This window comes from Caenorhabditis remanei, chromosome V, assembly GCF_010183535.1.
Source record: "Caenorhabditis remanei strain PX506 chromosome V, whole genome shotgun sequence".
In the NCBI taxonomy this organism is placed as follows: Eukaryota; Metazoa; Nematoda; class Chromadorea; order Rhabditida; family Rhabditidae; genus Caenorhabditis; species Caenorhabditis remanei.
This window is the reverse complement of record NC_071332.1, coordinates 18,178,303-18,199,187: the sequence shown is the minus strand read 5'-3', so window position 1 is coordinate 18,199,187 and position 20,885 is coordinate 18,178,303. Positions and strand designations below refer to the sequence as shown.

Sequence of the window (20,885 nt, the reverse complement as noted above, 5' to 3'; positions counted from 1 at the left end):
TGGTGTCGTATCGGAAAACATTGTTTTAATGCGGTTAGCAGCATTTTCAGACCTGCAAACAGGGTTCAGCGGAATTCCGCTTTCCGCCTAATAGTAAACATTATTTATTCTGCTTTCCGCCTTCAGCCCAGAGGATATCAGGATATCGTCATCTAAATGGCATTTTATTCCGCTTTCGCCTTCCGCATTCCGCTCAACTCTGCCTGGAAAGCTCTATAATTTGATATTTCAATCATTTCATTCAACTACGAGACCACCTTTGAACAAACTTTCACACAGACCGACCGTTAGTCGATTATGATTGAAAATATTCTGTTATATCCTTTTTTCACAAAAATTTTAAAAAAAATTGATCTCTGTGGTCTCTGATGCTGCAATCATGCCCCAGAGGTAGAAAAAAAGTCGGCAGTATTCGGTATTTCAAAATACGAACAGTTCAGTTTTCCGATGCATTAAATTCATATGACCATTCTTTAATCTGTTACAGGCGAGACATTTGATCCGTTCGTATAAAAGTATGAACCAGTTCAGTTCCACCATGAACACACTCGTTCACATTTCCTCTTCATACGATGCGGCTTGTTTTTAAACTATTCCCATATTTTCTGTTTCTCGTTCTTGTCGATTCGTACATTACGGATCTCCGCTACCCGGCAGTTTGTCTTGACAAGATTGCCAAACCATGCGAGTCTGAAATAAAGAAGAAAAAAGTTGTTTTGAAAAAAATGTTCAATTCCACCAAATACCACCTTATCAGTTTTCGTTCTAAATTCCCACCTTTATCAGGAATATTCAAGAATTATACCGAGCAATGCCAAAATGTTATGGTAGGTCAATTTTTTTCGAAAGATTGTAACTCGTAACAAAAAGCTGTAACTCTTTTTTTTAGAAATGTGCATCTGGCTTGGAGTGTTTCAAAGGAAGGTCGGACAGAGATGTATTTAAAGCATCTTGTGATGATGTGGGCGCAAGAATATATGAGTTTGATAAGGACTGCTTGGTATACTTTCTGAGAGAGATTTATGACGGTCGACATAATTGCACACCTGGAATAATTGTTGTGAGTTAAAAACCAGTAATTCTCATACTAGTCAATCGGGTCAAAACGGTCGAAATGCGTCAAACTGAGTATTTTGAGCTGAAAAAATATACCAAAATGTAGATCTCAACGAGATCTATATCTTTTATTTACTACGGGCCGGGTGGCTAGCGGGAGGGGCTAAAATAGTTTTTTCGGCCATTTTCGAATTTTTGGCGCTTCATCCCGGCACGCGATACATAAACGACAAGCCACAGTAAATCACAGATATATAACACGCTGAGATCTACATTTTGGCCCGTTTCGACCCGATTGGCAAGTATGATAATTTTCATTTTCAAAAGTTTACTTACAGGGAAATTTGACTTTTCAAATTTTCAAAACTCAAAAACAATGCCTTTTGAAAGTTGCTCAGGGCGTCTGCAAACCTGAATACTTTAATTTTTACCAAAGGAATTATGAAGATCTTATGGAATTATACACAACAAAACCTGCAGTAAATAACGGATTCTGTGCAAGCCAATCAATCAAGTTCTGAAGTTCAAGATTACATTAAAGCCAGGGAAGACGGGCAGGTAGTTATATCAGGTTTTAGTTCTCATTAAAATAGTTTTTAATTTCAGAAATGCATGGAAAACGTTTGTTTGTTATCTCAAAATTATTGGAGTAACAGAACTACAGAATCCAGCGACACTACTCAAATGTTATTCACGAATCTTACCAAAGTCTTTATGCACCGCCCGAGACTGTTGGGGTACAAGTGTATGGAAAACGCGAGGTTCTCCAAGTTTTACAGCGATTACGTGGATTGTGTAAGGCATGGCAATGATGGCAATTGTCTAATGTCAGTAATTATGAAAATGTGTCGAAAGGAGATATTAGCGGATTTTGTGGATTTCGAAGTGCATATGGGTTCGGAGAAAGAAATGTGCGACACTGGAAAAAATGATTAACTTGTTGGTAAATGAATGAAAATGTTGCATAAATGTTTTCGGATTCATTGGAATTTCTTTCAGTATTTATTTCTCACAGGGATGAGAGGCGTAAGGTCCGCAACGAACAGATTTGCATTTTTCCGAGTCGCGTTGCGTGCGCGTCGCGATTTATATTGAAAGAAACACATGTAATGCTTAAATTGTCTTCCAATTTTCTCAAAAACATTCTGAACAATTCAGTATTGATGTTCGAACCTCAAACTACACGCATTTCCTGTTGCATGGATTCATTTATTTGGACGACACTTGTTAATCTTTTACACCCGAGATTTGTGATCGTTCGCACATATAAAAGTATTAACCAACTCAATGCCACCATGTATCTGTTCACACATTTCTCCCCGTGTGATGCGGTTCATTTTCCAACTATTTCTACATTTTCTGATTCCAATTCTCGTCGATTCCTACATTACCGATGCCGGCTCTCCGATATATTGTCTACATGAGACAGAAAAAGCATGCCAGTCAGAAATGAAGAAGAAGAATGAGTACTTGCAAACAATTCCTTCTACTTTTCCACCGTTAACAAATGTGTTAAACGAGTATTCAGAGCGTTGTCAGAATGTTATGGTAGGTGGTGATTGTGTTACTGTAGCACTCGTTTTTTTTCTAGAAATGTGCATCCAAGCTGGAGTGTTTCAAAGGAAAAACGGACAGAGATGTTTTCAAAACATCTTGCGACGATGTGGGCACAAACCAATATATGTTTGATAATAATTGCATGGTATACTTTCTGAGAGAAGTTTTTAATGGTAGACATAATTGCACAGAAGGATTAGCTCCAGTGAGTAAAGAAGCTAAATGTTTTTTTTTTCATTTTGTATTTACAGGGAAACTTGACAAGTCAAGTTTTCAAATATGAGAAGCAATGCTTCTTAAAAATAGTCGAAACCATCTGCCACCCGGAATACTTCAATTTTTTCCAAAAGAATTATGAAGATGTTGTAGAATCTTACACAACTAAACCTGCAGTTGATGATGGGTTCTGTGCGAGTCCCAACGACAAATTCGAAAGATTGCAATGTGATACTTATGCTCTTGATTTGAGATCAATAATGATGAATATGACAATTCTATCTATAGCCAATCAATCAAGCTCAGAAATTGTGTTAGAAGTGGTCAGAAATATGCAGGTACATATAATAGTTATAATAAGTCTTAGTTTTCATTTCCCCACAATCCATTGAAATTTCAGAAATGTACAGATAATATTTGCTTGCTACTTTACAAAGAGGAAAAGAACAAGACCAAAGAACTCATTCACCGATTCGAAAAGTTCATTACGAATCTCACCGAAGTCTTTATGCGGCGCCCGAGATTGTTGGAGTTCAAGTGTCTGGAGAACATCCTTTTGATAGACGTTTTCGACGATTTTGGCTATTGTAAAAAAATAGAAAAAAATTGTTTAATGCCGATAATTTCGAAAATGTGTCAGGAGGAGATATTGGCGGATTTTGAGAATTTGGAAGTTTCTGTGGGACCAAGGAAGGAAGTGTATAATAGTCCGGAATTTGAGTTTGCAATGTTGAGAGACAAGAAGAATCATCGGAAATTTGTTATTACTATGAAAGATGATAAGTTGGTTTGAATGAATGAATGAAGTTTTGGTTGAACACTATCTAAAAACGAGTCATCAGTGGGCGATCGAAAGAGACACAAAGATTTAAAAAAAGAACTTAGAAGGGAAGTCCCCTCTCAAAGTCTCAAGAATTCGGTCCCTGATAGTTTCGAGTACGTAGCAGAGGTATGACCCATCAAACTTTGGAAAGGTGGGAGATATGTAACGTTCAACCATAGGAAACGTTTGACGGTTCTTAACGGAAGATTCAGCAGAATTTTATTTCAGATTCGGAATCAACGTGCTCGAAAGTATCAGGGGCCAAATTCTTGAGTCTTTTGAAAGAGGACACGAGGACTTCCCTTGTCAGTAAATAAATGAACAAATAAAAAATTCATAGATTTCAATTTGTCGTTCTAGCCCATCAAATTTCAAACTACATGCATTTCCTTTTCACATATTTGGACGCCACTTTTTAATCTTTCACACCCGAGATTTGTGATCCGTTCACACATATAATAGTATAAAACAACTCAATGCCACCATGTATTTGTTCATCCTATGTGATGCGGTTCATTTTCAAACTATTTCTACATTTTCTGATTCCAATTCTCGTCGATTCTTACATTATTAGTGCCGGCACAGTCGTATATTGTCTTCCCCAAACTAACAAAGAATGTCAGTCCGAGATGGAAAGGAAAGATGCTGTCTTGAAAAATATTGGATATGGTTATCCACCACTAACAAGTGTGTTAAAGAATTATACAGAGCAATGTCAGAATGTTATGGTATGTATTAAATAAGATCAATGATATTGGTACAGCACATTGCTTTCCTTTCTTCTAGAAGTGCGCATCTGGCCTTGATTGTTTTAAAGAAAAAGCAAAACAACATATATACGAAACATCATGTGATGATGTTGGTAAAAGAAAATATGGGTTTGATTATGAATGTATGGCACCCTTTTTGATGACAGTGTTTGATGGTTCACATAATTGGACGAAAAATATAATAATGGTTAGTTATTTCTCAATGTTTTTAATTTAAAAAATTTGTATTTAGGGAGATTTAACAACTGGAAATTTCAAAAGTGAAAAACAATGTTTTCTGAAAATCGTCCAAGAAGTCTGCGACTCCACATACTCCGATTTTTTCCAAAAAAACTATGAAGACATTGTAGAATCTTATACAACTAAACCTGCAGTGGATGAATTCTGTGCGAGTCCTAATGATAAATTTAATAGAATGCAATGCGATATTACGTTTAAAAAAATGTTCGAGGGAATGCGGCAATTATCTCTACTGGACATGGCCAATCGATCAAGTTCTAAAATTCAATCAAGTCTTGAATTGAGCAGAAATGTTCAGGTATATACTGTATAGGACCGATTTATTTCTAAACAATAACTACAATTCCAGAAATGTATGGATAGACTGTGTTTCTTTTATGAGAATGAGAAAAATGATACCAAATTATTCACCGAAGTTTTTCAAGCTTTACCTGTAGATTTGGCGAAAATTTTCAAGGAACGACCGAGATTGTTGGAGTACAACTGTATGGTTAACATGACTTTGGGCAAATTTCTCGGGGAACAATTGCCATGTGCAGCTATTGGAAATAAGAACAATTGTAGCTTGTCAACTATTACTCATTTCTGTCAAGAGGAAATATTTGCGGATTTTGGCAATTTGACAGTTTCCATGGAACCGCGGAAAGAATTGTATAACACTCCGGAGTTTGAGTTTTCGATGTTGAGAAATAAGAAAAATCGAAAGAAATTTGTTTTCACTGTAAAAAATGAAGAACATAGTGAATGAATAAAAGAATTTTTCTCAAAACTTGTTGTGTTCCAAAGATTTTTTTCAACGATTTCACTATTGATGTTCAAACTTCAAACTACATAAATTTCATTTTTACATTGATTGCTTCTATTTGGACGCCACTTGTTAATCTTTTACACCCGAGATTTGTGATTCATTTGTATAAAAGTATTAACCCTCCCAATGCCACTATGTATTTGTTCATCCCGTGTGATGCGGTTCATATTCAAACTATTTCTACATTTTCTGATTCCAGTTCTCGTTAAGTCTAACATTCCCGATTGTCTTTCCGAACTCAGAAAAGAATGTCAATCAGAGGTGGAAATGAAAAATGCGGTCGTGAAAAGTATTGGATCTACTTTTCCACCACTAACAGATGCATTGAAGAATTTCACGGAGCAATGTCAGAATGTTATGGTATGTACTTACATAGATCAAATTTATTCTTACAGTCTCTCGGTTTTTTTCTAGAAATGTGCATCTGGCTTGGAGTGTTTCAAAGAAAAATCAGAAAAGAAAGTTTTTGAAAAATCTTGTGATAATGTGGGCACAAACAAATATGCGTTTGATTATCAATGCATGATAGGTCTTATAATGGAAGTGTTTGATGGTTCACATAATTGCACAAAAGATATAATTAGGGTTAGTTATTTGTCAATGTATTTTAAATTTTCAAAATTTGTATTTGCAGGGGAACATAACTACTGAAAATTTTAAAACTCATAAACAATGTTTTCTGAAAATCTTCCAAGAAGGCGTTCAACCCATAAGCTGCGATTTTTTCCAAAAAAACTATGAAGAAGTTGTGGAATTATACACAACCAGACCTGCAGTGGATAACGGGTTCTGTGCGAGTCCCAACGACAAGTTCAATAGAATGCAATGTGACTATTTCTATGACAAAATCTTTCAAAAATTGGACGAAACAAAGTTACTCTCAGTATCCAACCGATCTGATCCCATGGTTCAAGAAATTTTGGAGTTGAGCTATTACTATCAGGTACATACAATTGCTCTTTATGCTTTTCACGTTTTTATTTAAGAATTAAAAAAAAATAACAGAAATGCACGGACAAACTCTGTTTAGTTGATGAATATGAGAAAGAACAATCAAACATACTCGATAAAGTACTTCAAAAGCTACCTGAAAGTTTATTGGAAATTTTCAAGGAACGACCAAAGTTGTTGGAGTACAGCTGTATGGTTAATTTGACTTTGTTAAAATTTATCAGCGATCAATGTTATGGTGTCAAGAAGATAAACAATTGTAACTTGTCAATTATCACAAAGTTTTGTGAAGAGGACATTTTGGCGGATTTTAGAAATTTGACAGTTTCCATGGAACTGCGTAAGGAATTGTATAACACTCCGGAGTTTGAGTTTTCAATGTTCAAAAATAAGAAGAATCAGCAGAAATTTGTTTTCACAATGAAAGAAAATATACTAAATTGAATAAAATTGTTATTGTTCTGAAAATGTTTGGAAGATTGCATTTCCGTTTTTATTTTCAGATGACTAATTTGTCAAACTTCGGCCCCGGCTGAGATTTTGCTCGGCCTGGTCACTTGTGCAGTAAGTTTCTCTACTTTCGAAAAAAGCTTCATATGCCACATTTCTTTCTTCTTATCTCTAACCACCGAGAACGCCAATTCTGGTGTATTATACAACTCCATCCGCGGTCCCACAAAAGTTTCCAAATATTCAAAATCTGCCAAAATCTCATTTTTACACAATTCGGATATAACAGATATGATACAATTCTTCTCCTGGCTAAGATTGATCTAAGCCGTTTGTTCTTTGAAGAAATTAAATAATGTAACGTTAACCAAACAATTGTCCACCAATAATCTCGGGCGGTGCGTAAAAATTTCTGCTTGAAAAGCGCCAAGAGGGATTCTAGAACTGTTTTATTTTCGTCAGTTCTGATTAGGAGCAGTGTTAAAACAGAACGTTTTTTGTAAACACGAAAGTCTCTCGTTGTTAGAAATAAAAAAAACACATATTTATTTCTCACAGACTTTCCCAACCAATTTCAATTTTCAACTCAACAAAAAACAATTATTTACATATTACAGCATTGTTTCTTGACCTGTTCCGTAGTTGGCACACTTGGCATGACTGTTCCAAGACCCCCGTAGACTGGCTTCTCATTCACTCCGTATTTTGTAGAGACTGATTTGTAGATAGCTGTGAGCAAATTACGGAGAGCCTCCTCCACGTTGGTGCTGTCCAGAGCGGAGGTTTCTAGAATGTTAATATGGAAAATTCAGGGGGAAATTTAAAATTTATAAATATTTACCAATAAAAGACATCTGATTTCTCTCCGCAAAAACTGCTGCCTCATCAGTCGGGACCGCTCTGAGATGCCTCAGATCTGTCTTATTTCCGACCAACATGATACTAATATCCTGTTGATCCGCATGATTTCTCAACTCTTTCAGCCATCTCTCAATATTTTCGAAAGTTTGATGTTTAGCAATATCGTAGACAACCAGGGCGCCAAGGGTACCCCGGTAGTAGGCGGAGGTAATTGCACGGTAGCGATCTTGACCAGCGGTATCCCAGATTGTCGCCTTGATTTTTTTGCCCTCGATCTGAAAATTTTCGAGTTTTAGAAGCCGGTCGAAAAATCAGTCAAAACCGTCGAAACCCCTGAAAACCAAAAAAAGTGGTGGCCGAGTGGTTAAGGTGGACAGAGTGACCAGGGTTCGACCCCCACTGGGGCTGATTGTTTTTTGTCTGTTTCTTGAATCTAGTTTTTCATTTTAAAATGTTTAAACTACTCACCATCATGCTTCTGGTAGCGAATTCCACTCCGATCGTTGACTTGGTCTCCAAATCGAACTGATTTCTAGTGAAACGAGATAGCAGGTTGGATTTTCCCACTCCAGAATCTCCAATGAGGACCACTGAAAAAAAAATGTGTAGAAATAAATTTTTATTTACTTACTCAAACTCCTCTTTTTCTCTAAAACTCTAGCCTTCCCCACCCCCCTCCGCTCTCTTTCAGACACACATTGAAAACGAGGGAGGAAGTAAAAAGAGAGGGGAAAGGGGGAGACAAGTGTACGCCATATGCCTCCTCTTCACAGGTCGTTCGCAAACGATCCGTTACGGATGCTTCGGACGATCGCGCACGGTCCATATCGGTACCGAAAAAAAGACTCGTTATGGATCCATAACCGACCCGTTTGCGAGCATCCGTATATGGTCCGTGCGCGATCCGTTCATTTCTGGTTGCTCTCCCTGCCCTCCCCTTCCCATCTTTCTTGGTTTTCAAAGCAAAAAAGCTTTTTATAATGACTTATTTATTTCAGAAAAAAAATCATTTAAACAATTAAAAATTCAAGAACGAAAGATAGAAAAGTCAACAAAAAAACTAATATAGACTTTAGTTAAAATTCCTAATTTTTTGTCGATTTGTGTCGATTTTGTGCCAATATCCATAATTCTGTCCATTTTTGAAGCCAAAATCCTGTTGTAGTTGCCTCCTTCCGTTTCCGCCAAGCCAACACTTGATGCTCTGAAAATTTATTTTTCTCATTTTTATCTGGAAATAAATCGCTCACTCACCGAAAAACTGCTTGGAAGTAGATTGTTTCTGCATAATTTATCGAAAAATATTGAACTTCCGTCTCCTTATTTCTTCATTTGAATATCCGACAAGACTCTGAAAAATAGAAGTCCTATACTGTGTTTATAGGTTGCCGATAGACAAACCTCAACAAAATTGTTGTCCATTTTGTTCGAATTGGTCTCCAATAATTTTATCAGCCTGAAAAACCATGAAAAAGTAAATAAATCAAAGAAATTTGAGAAAAAATAGGAAAAAATATTCGAAATAAAAATAAAAATTGAGCTGGCCGCGAGAGAAAAAGTTAGTCCAATCATCCATATACGATCCGTTTGCGAAAGCAATCAGAGTCGCTCAGTAGGACGTCGTAAACCATCCTCACGCGATCTCGTATCCGAGCAGTGCGCGCACAGTCGATAGCAAAATTGGACCTCCATAAACGGTCCGTGTGCGAATGGGAAATACGAGTCGCGCGCGAACGACCTATCGCGAGAAGCGTCGTTACGGATCCGTAAAGACTCCGCACAAGATTCGCATCCGTAACGCGTCTACTCGCGAACGACCTGTGTTCTCTCACCGCCGTTCTGGCCGAGTGGTCTAAGGCGCTGCGTTCAGGTCGCAGTCCTCTCAGGAGGGCGCAGGTTCGAACCCTGCGGACGGCAAATCTTTTTTTGTTTTTTAAATATTTTTTGGAATGAGGGGATTAGAAAATTTATTTAGGACTAATTTATTTAAAATTGGAATAGAAAAGTCTGATTTAACGATGTTTCTCTATTTTGAAAAAAAATTATCTAACTCACCTTTGAACAAGTAATCATACTCCTCGTCACGTGGATTATTCATTTTTGTTTTCTGAAAATAAACTTATGGGGAAAAGCGACTCTAAGGCGGTGATGAAGAGACACAAAATAGAAAAACACAGAAAATTTTGAAGCCTTGGCGCAGTGCCAATATAATTCCAAAATTTTCAAATTTATGATTTTTGTGTAGTAAAAAACCATGGCTACATTTTTGTAGTTTACAACTTTTTAGTCCTTGCCGACCCTAAATTACTACAGGTCATAAAAGTCAGACTTGTCAAGGTCCGGACTGGGTACGTGGCACTAAAACTCAAAACTAATTTTTTTTTTAATTCTATGTTTTTTTTTTAAATTTTAAAAATTCCAAATTCCGACTGAGTTGGGTCCCTTCTGGGGAGTATAACTCTCCAGGGAAAATTTGTACAAAAAAGTTGTCAACTACAAAAATATAGTGTTAGGTTTGATCTACAAACCTCAATGTTTTTTTAATAAAAGAAGATTTGGAGAGTTTCCACGCGGTTAAAAGAAAACTAAATATAACGTCACAGCTGTTTGGTAGCTTTAGACGAATGGCTGTTTTTTAATCAAAAAATTGTTTTCTTTCTTTTTCGAACAAAAATATGAATGAAACAAAAGACGGAAAAAAGTGATTTTGCGCTTCCTTTTATCAACAAAAAGTAGGACGGTTAGTCACCAAAAAAAAAAGAAAGAAATCGATGGAGTCTGAAAAAATATGTTATGAAAGAGTTTCTTCCTTTTTCCTTATCAGTATATGGAAAAGGGGAGTGTTTGTTTGGTGGTGACCCATTTCATGTATTTCGAAATGTCAACTTTATACATATGAATGTGTATAGTTAGTTGGGAGGGGGGAGCATAAGAATTCCTCGGATTTTTGAGAATTTCATAATTTGAATATTGTAAGGAATCTAATGAAAATAATTAATAATCGCTGAGACCTAAAATTGATGGAAACTTGAAAATGCTTCAGTTTGAAAACAAAAGGTACTGGTAATGAGCCTAGCTTGAGTGTGCCTACTCAGGTATTTTTGGGCAGAGGTTGGGCAACGAAACTTTCGATTGGGCCATGTGGCCCGTGAATAGAGCACAATGCCCACAAAAAGGGCCACATGGCCCAGTGGGCACAGGTTGGGCACAGGTTGGGCCACAAGTTGAGAGATAGGAAATACTTGGTGGATGTGGGCACAGGTTGGGCGCATGGTGAGGCAGGATGGGCACAGCATGGGCACGGAGTGGGCACAGGTTGAGAAATCGCGCTCTACTGCATAATTGTATTTTTCATTTTCTGAATTTTCTGAATTTCTTGTGTTTATTTCGTTTTTCTGTTATATTATCGTTCATTTTTTTAAGGAAAAATTTAGATCAAAAAGAAGAAAAGAACGAGATGAGAAGAGCAAGAGCTCCATTCAGTTCAAAGAAGAAAAATCTAGGTATTTTATCATTGAGAAGATAAAGAATAAGTGGGATGATTGCAGGTTACGAATATGGAACAGAATCGGACACTGAGGATGATGAGGCTGTAGTCGAGGAATTAATGTCGGATGATAGTATTGGTATGCTAAGAAAGACTGACAAGCTACTGCAATAAAAATTGTATTTCTTCAAGATGATCGTAACAACTGGCCGGATGAAATGGGAGACGATTCTCTGAATCAGGAGACAGATGAATCTAGTCAATACGAAAACTTATTGGAAAGAGATACTGATAACGACTCTAATGAAGCAATGTCTGTAATTGGAGATGAGTCTGTTGAGGTTTCGGATCTGTCGGATGGCGGTGATGACTTTATCGGTGGTGGAACAAATGACGATGTTAGGCTGATTGCATTTGTGAACTTCTTCTGCTCAGAATCTATCTCTGAAGGATGTTTGAAACGAATGGTTCAGCTGATGACTCTTTTGTATGGAGAAGCCCCACCTTTCACAGTAAGCTCAGATTCATAAGCTGTAACCTAAATAATTCGGAATCATGCATTTAAGGCTTCTCAGGTGTTGAGAGTGGTGAATGATACTGGAAAGAAAGTGATTCAAAGCATGTCATACTATTGTAGTCGTTGCGGCACGGAGAAGAGTGGGAAGAAGATGCAATGTTCAAAATGCATGACGTTCGTTTGTAAAGTTGATGCATATGTTAGAAATTAATTATTACAGAAGCAACATCAACATTTTAGACCGTATCACTTTCATTAAATGCGATTTGAAATGGCAACTTGAACAACAGCTACGGTATCACGGTGCAGAAGTGATAAAAGCTCATGAGAAAATTCACAAACGAGAAGTACAGTAGTTTGAGGAACTTCGCCAAACGTAATTATGTTTGTTACAGATTGATTTCGAAACGAATGACATACGACGTTATCAAAGATATCTCGAGGGTATGGAGTCGAAAGAACAGTTTGCATGTGGAAATATTAACTTGTTGTACACGGTCTTCTCCGATGGAGCAGCGTTTACGAAGATCAGCAGGTACAGTAACACGTACTGCATAAAAACAATAAATGAAGGTTTTCAGGAGGGAAGTCACTCCAGTGTTGTGTCGTCTAGAAGGAATTGATGTAGACGCTAAAGCGGGCGGAAACGTTTTTAGCATTATATCAATGGTTTATTGTGATGGCGGAGTTAAAAAGATATTCGTGGATGAATTTGTTGAGAAGTGAGGAACACAAACAAGATAAATGACCAATATGCGTTTCAGATCTTTTTCTAACTTACCAACGAAAATTGAGATGAAAATCAATGGAAAGAGGTGGTGTTTCATGCCAAAGATTTTATGCTATTTGTCGGATATGAAGGTTGGAGAATTGGAACAGTCGAAAGACATATCATGGAAATGTTTCAGGAAAGAATGACATTGACAAAACTTCCGAATTGGCATCAAGTGAATGGATGTTCCGAGTGTGTAACGATTGGGCGAAAAAAAGGTGCTACGGTAACCTATGTCGATTATAATATGGTTGCTCCTCGCAACAACTCCTCCATTCTGTACGCCGCTGAGCATGGAATTGAAGGATTTAAGGAAACTGGAGGTAAGAGTGACATAATAGATGAAGCCAACCAAATATTCAGTTCCATCGATTTTCTCATTCTTCCCTCCTTCTGCTTTCGCCATAGATCCTTTTCATATAAAGGGATGCGGAATTTGTAAAACAATTGTTAACGGTGGGAAATCAGGTTCATACATTTCCATATCATCCTGTTCAGAGATTCTGAAGCCTACCTCTTGGATTAGTTTCAAGATGTTTCCTGGTACTGTTAACATGGTAATGAATGCTATTGAGGGTATCACTCCATATACATATGATAATGTGCCATTGGTATCGCTCAGGAAACTATCTAAAACGACAGGGAGAGAAATGGAAAAGGTACAAAAGTTGAAAAGGAGTTTGCTATTGATGTGATTTTCAGATAAGCAGATTAATCTCAGGAATAGTAGGATTCGAAGGATATTCTCAAAGAAACGATTACAACGTTTGGTTCCTGGGATTTTTATTCTCCTTGACTCTACAAGGCACCAAAATGTGCCATCCGAATACACTACAGTCACTTCTTTCAGCGATGTATGAACTCCATACCGTATTAGAACCGGATAGTATAACGATAAAATTTCACGTAAGTATTCACTGTTGTTAAGAGTACTGAATCAAATTTAGTGCTACTATAACCACGTAATTCTCCATGAAAACAATTTCGGTCCAAAACACACTACAGAAGTTTTCGAAAGAGAGCACAAAGTATTAATGAATTCTGTACATTACCAGAGCACCAACTCAGAGAAAGCGATAATAAACAAGTAAGTAGGATAGCTAAACATTCTGTAATTGAGTTGTTTAAGATATGTGTGTGGCCAGGTCTACCGTAGCCAGCTGACTCAAATGTCAGAAGCTTGCTCGGAAAATACGAAACATTCCATTCGTCAGAGTATGAAAACATCTGGATCCAGGTAACGTACTCATTTGACTTCTTACATATCTATAAGTTTTAGGCTTCCTCCAATGAATGAGTTAAAATGCTGTCTTGATCCGGATCAGTTGAATCCATTACATAAAAGAATTATCATTAATTTGGGATTGAACGACGTTTCCATGTTTTTGTGAGTTCCGTTATTTATCGCCTCATCATTCAAAAACCTTCAGAAGCCGTTGGAGGACGTGCTCCGCAATGGGAAATTACATCTTCTCCGCGAAGTCCTACTGCTCAGCCAAAACGACCAGCTCAAGCTTGATTTGTTTCTCAGGTTCCACTCAACAGGAATTGTGTTTTGGAGAAATTGAGCTGATCGTGAAACGAGCTGATTCAGCTTATTTCATTGTACGGGAGTTCATCCTACAGCCCCTCCACCTCACGATGAAACCAATTGTTGATAGAGGAATGACTACCGCAGCCGCGAATATGTTAAATATCCTCCAGAGTCTTCCCAATGTCTTCTCAAAAGTCGAGTCCTCCACTTATGTTGCTATTCCGTCGGACACGGTGTTATGCCCAGCAGTCATCATTAATATCAACGGACATAGTTATGTTACGATGGAGCGATAGTAGTGAATTAATCATTCCCACACTCGGCAGCTTTCTTTACCTAACATGCAAACTTTCTTTTTCAATTTTGTTTCGTTCAAAACTAACATGCAAACTTTCTTTTTCAATTTTGTTTCGTTCAAAACTAACATGCAAACTTTCCTCTTCAATTGTATTTCATTCTCTGCCTCCTGCTAAACAACACGTCCAACGACCCTCCGCTATTACACTGCATCAAAAATATTTTTGTTTCACACCACTCTTCAATTTCACCAAATATACGTGTGTTACATTTCCAACAAGTATGAGTGAGTTGCATTCATTCAATTATCGATAATAATAATTCATGTTTTACAGGGAGAAACGGAAACAGAAGCTCCACTCGAAAGAAGAAAGAATTGGAAGATGAAGAGTCTAACCGACTCGTGCAACAACTTCTCAGTGGCCAACGTCGTAACCGTAACCAATTCGATTTCTTCCTCTCCTAAAAACGTTTCATTTTTTAGGTGCCACGTCGAATGTCTCGATTTCAGTATTAAAATCCAAGTCAAACTGCGATAAAAGAGGTCTCGAAAGCATCGGCGATGACACAGAACTGATGAGACGAAATCATTCGAAGCTCAATCGAAGCACATTCGAAGCACAAGGTACCACCGTAAAGCCGCTTTCGGATGAATTCGTTGTAAGGTCTCCACCCTCTGATACCGTCAATGAAACTGGTCATGACGAGACGAGGAGATCTAATTTTGGTGTGAAACACGGACAGAAACTTTCCAATCTGAGTGTTGGATGTGATTCTGATAACGTGTTCAACCGAAATGTAAAACGCTCGAATATGTATAGTGACAACACAGGACCAGCTAATAACACAAATATATGCGAATCTTCCGAACCGAGGTTCTCATATATTGATATGAAAACAGCTCAGGAAAATGTTTTGTCCAACGGTTTCCCTGCAACTACCATTTCTTCACAGAACGCTGCCGGCTGGAATCCGAACAGCACAGAACTTGGATATGAATCATATAATACTGGAATATCTAATACGAGAATCTCGAACGTGGAATTGAAACATGACATTCTTGACTATAGAGACCCACATTCTTCTTCTATGAATCACGCTTACAATAGTAGTGTTGGAAGTTCCTCAATGGGGGTGTCACCGACTGGATATGGAAATCAAGTATTTCAAACAGGTCAATTTTATCCAAACAGTATGCATCCAACTCCTCCACCCGTGCCCGTAGTAATGGATTTATCTGGTGAGCAGATGACATTTCATTTCATCACTAATTTAAGTTTCAATTACAGAACGTCTACGTGATTGCGTTTCGAAAGGAATTCTGGATTTATTTCGCGCAGGAATTCTTGTATACGAATGTTATGTGCGTCGAATGCCAGAAATCTCTCAACAATGCGATCGATTTGCTAAGAAACTCGGCTTCGAAGTCACTGGGTTTTCGATGCCGTCCACTGATTGCTTTTCGAACCCTAACTACTCGTCAATAGTTATGCACGGACAGATGATTTATTCGTTACTAATGGCGAATAAGGCGGCGCAGCTATCACCTATTTCGAGAGAAGGAGAATCACAGTTTCGAAGTCTTGTGGGGGCTATATACAGAACCCGTGGTCTTGGATTTAGATATCCAGAAATGAGACCATTTTCAGTGAGTTCATTATATTTGCCAGTTAAATAATGTTTCAATTGCAGGGCGAAGAACTTTTCATCATTGACCGACCTGACGACAGAAACACTAAAACCGGAGAAACTCATATAATTTTGAAACGTCTCATCTTCCAACTACTAGGAAGAGCTTGTGAGTTCCCAACAGATATTCAAAAGTCAAACTGGACTCTTCCTTATGAAGCATCGTATATCACTCAGGAAAATTTCCCAGAAGATCTATATTTAAACATGCGAAGTGAGTCACTCTCTAATTGCTTTCAATATAATTTTTCGTTTACAGCCTTCTTCTTGCATTATTTGGGAATTAATGAGTCGGAGCTCGACAACAACGTTTGGTGTGATGACTTCTCCACACTGAAATGCCTCGCATCGTGGGATTCCATTGCTGCTAAAAAGAAAACGTATCGAACTCTCTCGCTCGCCAGAGCCGCTTATTTATCAAAGGACGGATTTCATTCATGTTTGAGGGAGGCTTTGTAAGCAAAATCACACACACACCACATCAATTCTATTTTTTTTTCAGAAGAGAAATCAAACGTGCCACTTATTCACCACCTACTCAAGGTGAACGATTCGGAACATGGTCTTATAGAGACGTAAGCTACTACATGTTCTGTCAATTATGGACTACCCAAATTTCAGCGAAATTTGAAGCGCCAAGCACAAGTCCAGACGCATTAATCAACAATCCACTCCAGAATCTCCCCCTACAAACATCTAATCACTTCGATCAACTAGTATCTGTTTATGACCCATCTTGTAAAATTTTCTTGCTTCTTTTTGCCGTTTTTGCCCACTGATGACTCTTGTATCCCATACTATGTTGCCTGTAATATCAAAATGATTCCTTAAATAAATTATATTGGCTGGAATCGTTGTTAGCATTAATATATTGATTACCTCTAGATATAAATGGGAAGGAGTAAAGGGAGGGGAATGCGATGAATTTCGGCACTTTGCCCACGAAATGGGCCACGTGGCCCAGAATATCGGCAGTATGGCCCGCCCTACGCGGGCCATACTGCCCATTTGATGGGCCACGTGGCCCATTTGCCGAGCCATGTGGCCCAAAATTACCTGAGTAATCATGGCTGAGTTCTGAAATGCTTCTGAAATTTAGAAGGCTCGGCAAAAACTTCCTGAATAAAAATTCCTGAGCCACTATCAATGGAGCACGATTGCAAACACTCAAGGGCTTATTCTGAGGTAGTGAAAATTGTTTTTCGCTACTTTTTCTTTAAATTTTTTCAAAAACTATTTTGCTGGAACTTACCTTTTTGACACTGATAATCCAAACGTTTTGAAGCATATTTAACTGTGTATATACTTTTTTGAACGACCCCTCCCTAATGAGTTACAAGTATTCTAGCCTAAAACTCCAGCCTCGATCATTCAACTTGTCATAACTCGCCAGGGTGGACCCCTCAAAAAAGTTTTTAACTACAAAAATCAGGCTCTAATTTTTATCTGCACAATCGTATAGTTTAAAAAAATTCCCCTTTTCTTGTATTTTTTGCCCAATTGTTTTCTCGCACAACAGAAGATTGGATAAAATATTATTAATATTGTAGACAATATCCCTTCAATCAGAAGTACGTAGACACAAACCACGTGGAAATGATGACTCGTCAGCTAGAGATGGGATACAAAATGACATGAGAACCGGAAGATTCTGAAATTAAAAAAATATTTTTTTGTACCTTTTGTTCTTGTTTACTCGGTATAAATATATAATAAATGAGTACGAAGCTAGTTTTTAGTCAGAAATTATCACATGAAAGATGTTGAGTGAGTTTAAGAATTATTTTATTTTATATGTTTAACTTTTCTTCTTCAGTCATAACCCTTCTTCACATAATCCACTACTCGGGGTCCATTGCCGCCCAGATAACCAATGCCATTCTCCTCTACCTAATCATTAAAAAAGCTGGAACACTTTTTGAATCTTACCGTTACGTTATGGGAACATTCTCCGTGTACTCTTTGATCTACGCATGGATTGATGCGGCAACATGTCCGGTTATGTTGATTTATGGACCAGCTTTTGTGGTTTATATGGATGGACTGTTTAAACTCTCCTCCCCCTATCCTAAAATCTTTCAGACCAGAAATGATGAACAGTCTGAACGGATGGAAATTGGTGCGTCTTTTTATCCCTTCTATGATTTGTGTCATTATCTACTACACAATTGTAAAATTTGGAATGGCGATGACAACTCAGAAAAAGTTTTTTTTGAAACAGCCACTAGAACTGAATTATCATGTTGATTCAGAAAAAGTGATGTTTTTCGGGCCGATGTATTGGGGAATCGGAGAAAATGGAGAGAAGAAATGGAACATTGAGGATTTGTTATCAGCTGTTGGGTGTTTTAGTATTATTGTGAGTGTCCGAAAATGTTTCGAGATTTCTAGTTGTGAAAAAAAAGGAAAAAAAAACATGGTATACTGTAGTTTTTGGAAGAAATCAGGTAACATAATTTTTCTGTTTTGAAATGGCGGAAGGCGGAAGGCAAAAAGGGGAATTTCGCTCAACCCTGTTTTAGGAGCTTTTCGAGATTAAAAAATTCTACAGTAACTTTCAGAGTTTCGTGATAAGACCCATAAAAGTTATGCTGGTCTCAACACGAAAAAACATGATATACTGTAGTTGTAGCCATTCACCCCTTGGGGCACATTTTCAACCGAAACACATTTGATATAGTTACAGGCTTTCAAAAAAATTAATAAACATCATAAAAATTCTCTAAAACTACCGTACCTCTCTCAAAATGCAAAATAATATAATTCTGATTAACTTCACCACTTTCCAGGTCATCTGCATGTCAACCATTATCTACTGCGCCACCAAAATCTACCTCCAACTAAAAAGTAAAAGCGATCATTTCAGTGCCAAAACTATAGAACTAAATCGTCAACTTTTTATTACGTTGGTTTTTCAGGTTTGTCCAGATGCCCTTATGCTCCACCTTTTTTTTCAGACGCTCCTCCCTATTGTCATGATGTATAGTCCAGTTGGCCTTATAATAACGTTCCCGTTTTTCGAAGTGCCAGTGGGTCGAGCTGCCAACTTTGTCGGAGCGAGTTTATCTATTTACCCATGTCTGGAACCTTTGATTGCAATGATTTGTATCAAGGATTTCAGGATGGTCATTTTTGGGTGAGTTGGAAACGAGTGCGCTCCATTGAACACTTTGTTTCAAGTGTTAAAAAGAAAGTGGCCAGAACAACATCCCATACGGGTATATTCACAAAGACCCCGGGAGGATCTTGACACTTGGCTAATCGAGACTACAAATAAAGATAATATTCAAAGAATTTATTGAAATAATATGTGAGATAGATTCAGTTTACACCGATTAAAGATTGTATAAAAAATATAGTGAACAAAGTTGTAGATTTCTTTTTCATAACCTTTGTAAGACTTCTAAGTTATTAATTGGTCTTTCGATAGCTGCAACTCTATTCTTGTTCATACACTTGCAAAGCAGCAACCGAATCCACCACTTTTCCAAAAGAATACTTTTGAGACTCTCCAAATTTCTTTTGCAACATCCCAAGTAAGCCAACTGAATGGTTAGACATGTAGTCACTGTATCGACAGTTCCACATTCGAATGTAGCACGTGCTATGTTGCCTGACAGTAGAATAATAGGTAGCCGGGCCTGGAAAGTTATTGAGAAAGGTGTTGATACAGAGTAAAATGGGGAGAATGATTACCAATCTGCAGATCATTATTATTATTAGTTGCCACATGACATATCTATGTGGTTTGTTGAGCTGAGCGGAGGCTAAATGCTTCTGTTTCTCAAGCATAATGTATATTGGGATGTGAAGGAAAGCTGATGTAGCTATCAGTATGTCAAAAGCGAAGAAACGAATCTGAATTTTTTGAATTATGAAATGTCTTACTGACTAAACCACTCACCACATCAACATTCGGAACTTGTAAATAGTTCATGGCTATCGGAATTAGACCAAGTGCATATGTCGACCAAATGAAACGCTTCACCTCATCTTCATTGAAGGTAACATATTTCTCAGTGCTTGGAAAAAACAATACCATAAACCTTTGAAAAGAAAGTAGGCACAATAAAACATGACTTGCTCGAATGGAATGGGTCAATAGAAAACCGGACGATATCGAAATAAAAAGAACAAAGAATACAAGATAAACGAATAATTTGTTAAAGGCAGAAAATACTATAAGAATGATTACTAGAGCAGTAAACAACATTTGAAAACAAAATACTTTGTACATAAATCTTAGAACGTTATAGAAATGGTTGATGACAGGATATACTATAGTGTCTTTTTCTTTTTTTCGATTTTTTAAATAAACGTACTCATAGAATGGAAATATTATGAGGAACAGAAGTAACAACACATCAAACACGATGGATGATACAAGTAGTTTCTCGGCTTCCAGATCGGTGCCAGTTTCATTATTGATTAATGTGAGAACCTCAGATACGTTATCCATTATGTGTCTAAAAGGGAAGTAACGACAAAATTTATTTGAGACTCAAGACATAGCAGGTGAAACAAATAATTATAACTACAAATTACAAACTTTGAAACTTGCTCGAAAATTCACCTGTTCTGTTTTAAAGCTATTGCAAATAAGAAAATAAATTCATCATAACTTCTTTCTTGAACAGTTCACGGAGCACGCTTCATCGATAGTCGAGAGCATAAATAATATGACGAATTCCAATTATAAGTCACCCGAAGAGCTATTTGCCCACACTTCTAGAATACTAGGTATTATCATTCTATGAAGACGTGTACTTGAAAAATCAAATACTAGGTTAACAAATCGTTTACAAGGCAGCAACCGAATCCACCACTTTTCCAAAAGAAAACTTTTGAGACTCTCCA

At 37.4% G+C, this 20,885-nt stretch overlaps 8 protein-coding genes across 8 annotated transcripts; 6 read left to right on the top strand and 2 right to left on the bottom strand.

Annotated features, from left to right (window-relative positions):
• Window positions 1-572: 572 nt before the first annotated feature.
• Window positions 573-1,992, top strand: GCK72_020991 (uncharacterized protein; the record flags this gene model as incomplete). Its single annotated transcript, XM_053733930.1, has 3 exons — window positions 573-827; window positions 890-1,060; window positions 1,663-1,992. 3 exons carry the CDS (start codon window positions 573-575, stop codon window positions 1,990-1,992), a joined length of 756 nt encoding a protein of 251 aa, XP_053582843.1.
• A 513-nt stretch (window positions 1,993-2,505) lies between these two features.
• GCK72_020990 (uncharacterized protein) lies at window positions 2,506-3,622 on the top strand (the record flags this gene model as incomplete). The annotated part of the gene is made up of 4 exons (XM_003100432.2): window positions 2,506-2,604; window positions 2,648-2,818; window positions 2,865-3,167; window positions 3,230-3,622. 4 exons carry the CDS (start codon window positions 2,506-2,508, stop codon window positions 3,620-3,622), a joined length of 966 nt encoding a protein of 321 aa, XP_003100480.2.
• A 536-nt stretch (window positions 3,623-4,158) lies between these two features.
• On the top strand, window positions 4,159-6,865 carry GCK72_020989 (uncharacterized protein; the record flags this gene model as incomplete). The annotated part of the gene is made up of 7 exons (XM_053733929.1): window positions 4,159-4,380; window positions 4,655-4,960; window positions 5,012-5,402; window positions 5,670-5,830; window positions 5,885-6,055; window positions 6,105-6,413; window positions 6,476-6,865. 7 exons carry the CDS (start codon window positions 4,159-4,161, stop codon window positions 6,863-6,865), a joined length of 1,950 nt encoding a protein of 649 aa, XP_053582842.1.
• Window positions 6,866-7,475: 610 nt separating this feature from the next.
• On the bottom strand, window positions 7,476-9,830 carry GCK72_020988 (uncharacterized protein; the record flags this gene model as incomplete). The annotated part of the gene is made up of 4 exons (XM_053733928.1): window positions 7,476-7,657; window positions 7,713-8,007; window positions 8,201-8,322; window positions 9,788-9,830. 4 exons carry the CDS (start codon window positions 9,828-9,830, stop codon window positions 7,476-7,478), a joined length of 642 nt encoding a protein of 213 aa, XP_053582841.1.
• Window positions 9,831-11,270: 1,440 nt separating this feature from the next.
• GCK72_020987 (uncharacterized protein) lies at window positions 11,271-14,338 on the top strand (the record flags this gene model as incomplete). Its single annotated transcript, XM_053733927.1, has 13 exons — window positions 11,271-11,358; window positions 11,412-11,731; window positions 11,786-11,910; window positions 11,957-12,083; window positions 12,132-12,271; window positions 12,318-12,458; window positions 12,501-12,597; window positions 12,645-12,831; window positions 13,007-13,119; window positions 13,456-13,595; window positions 13,638-13,745; window positions 13,788-13,895; window positions 13,939-14,338. The coding sequence occupies 13 exons, from the start codon at window positions 11,271-11,273 to the stop codon at window positions 14,336-14,338; spliced, it is 2,094 nt and encodes a 697-aa protein (XP_053582840.1).
• Window positions 14,339-14,621: 283 nt separating this feature from the next.
• On the top strand, window positions 14,622-16,688 carry GCK72_020986 (uncharacterized protein; the record flags this gene model as incomplete). The annotated part of the gene is made up of 8 exons (XM_053733926.1): window positions 14,622-14,625; window positions 14,675-14,776; window positions 14,824-15,579; window positions 15,629-15,987; window positions 16,032-16,242; window positions 16,288-16,483; window positions 16,531-16,603; window positions 16,650-16,688. The coding sequence occupies 8 exons, from the start codon at window positions 14,622-14,624 to the stop codon at window positions 16,686-16,688; spliced, it is 1,740 nt and encodes a 579-aa protein (XP_053582839.1).
• Window positions 16,689-17,788: 1,100 nt separating this feature from the next.
• GCK72_020985 (uncharacterized protein) lies at window positions 17,789-19,168 on the top strand (the record flags this gene model as incomplete). Its single annotated transcript, XM_053733925.1, has 4 exons — window positions 17,789-17,795; window positions 17,845-18,147; window positions 18,281-18,387; window positions 18,986-19,168. The coding sequence occupies 4 exons, from the start codon at window positions 17,789-17,791 to the stop codon at window positions 19,166-19,168; spliced, it is 600 nt and encodes a 199-aa protein (XP_053582838.1).
• Window positions 19,169-19,411: 243 nt separating this feature from the next.
• On the bottom strand, window positions 19,412-20,070 carry GCK72_020984 (uncharacterized protein; the record flags this gene model as incomplete). The annotated part of the gene is made up of 3 exons (XM_003100516.2): window positions 19,412-19,669; window positions 19,725-19,886; window positions 19,933-20,070. 3 exons carry the CDS (start codon window positions 20,068-20,070, stop codon window positions 19,412-19,414), a joined length of 558 nt encoding a protein of 185 aa, XP_003100564.2.
• Window positions 20,071-20,885: the final 815 nt, after the last annotated feature.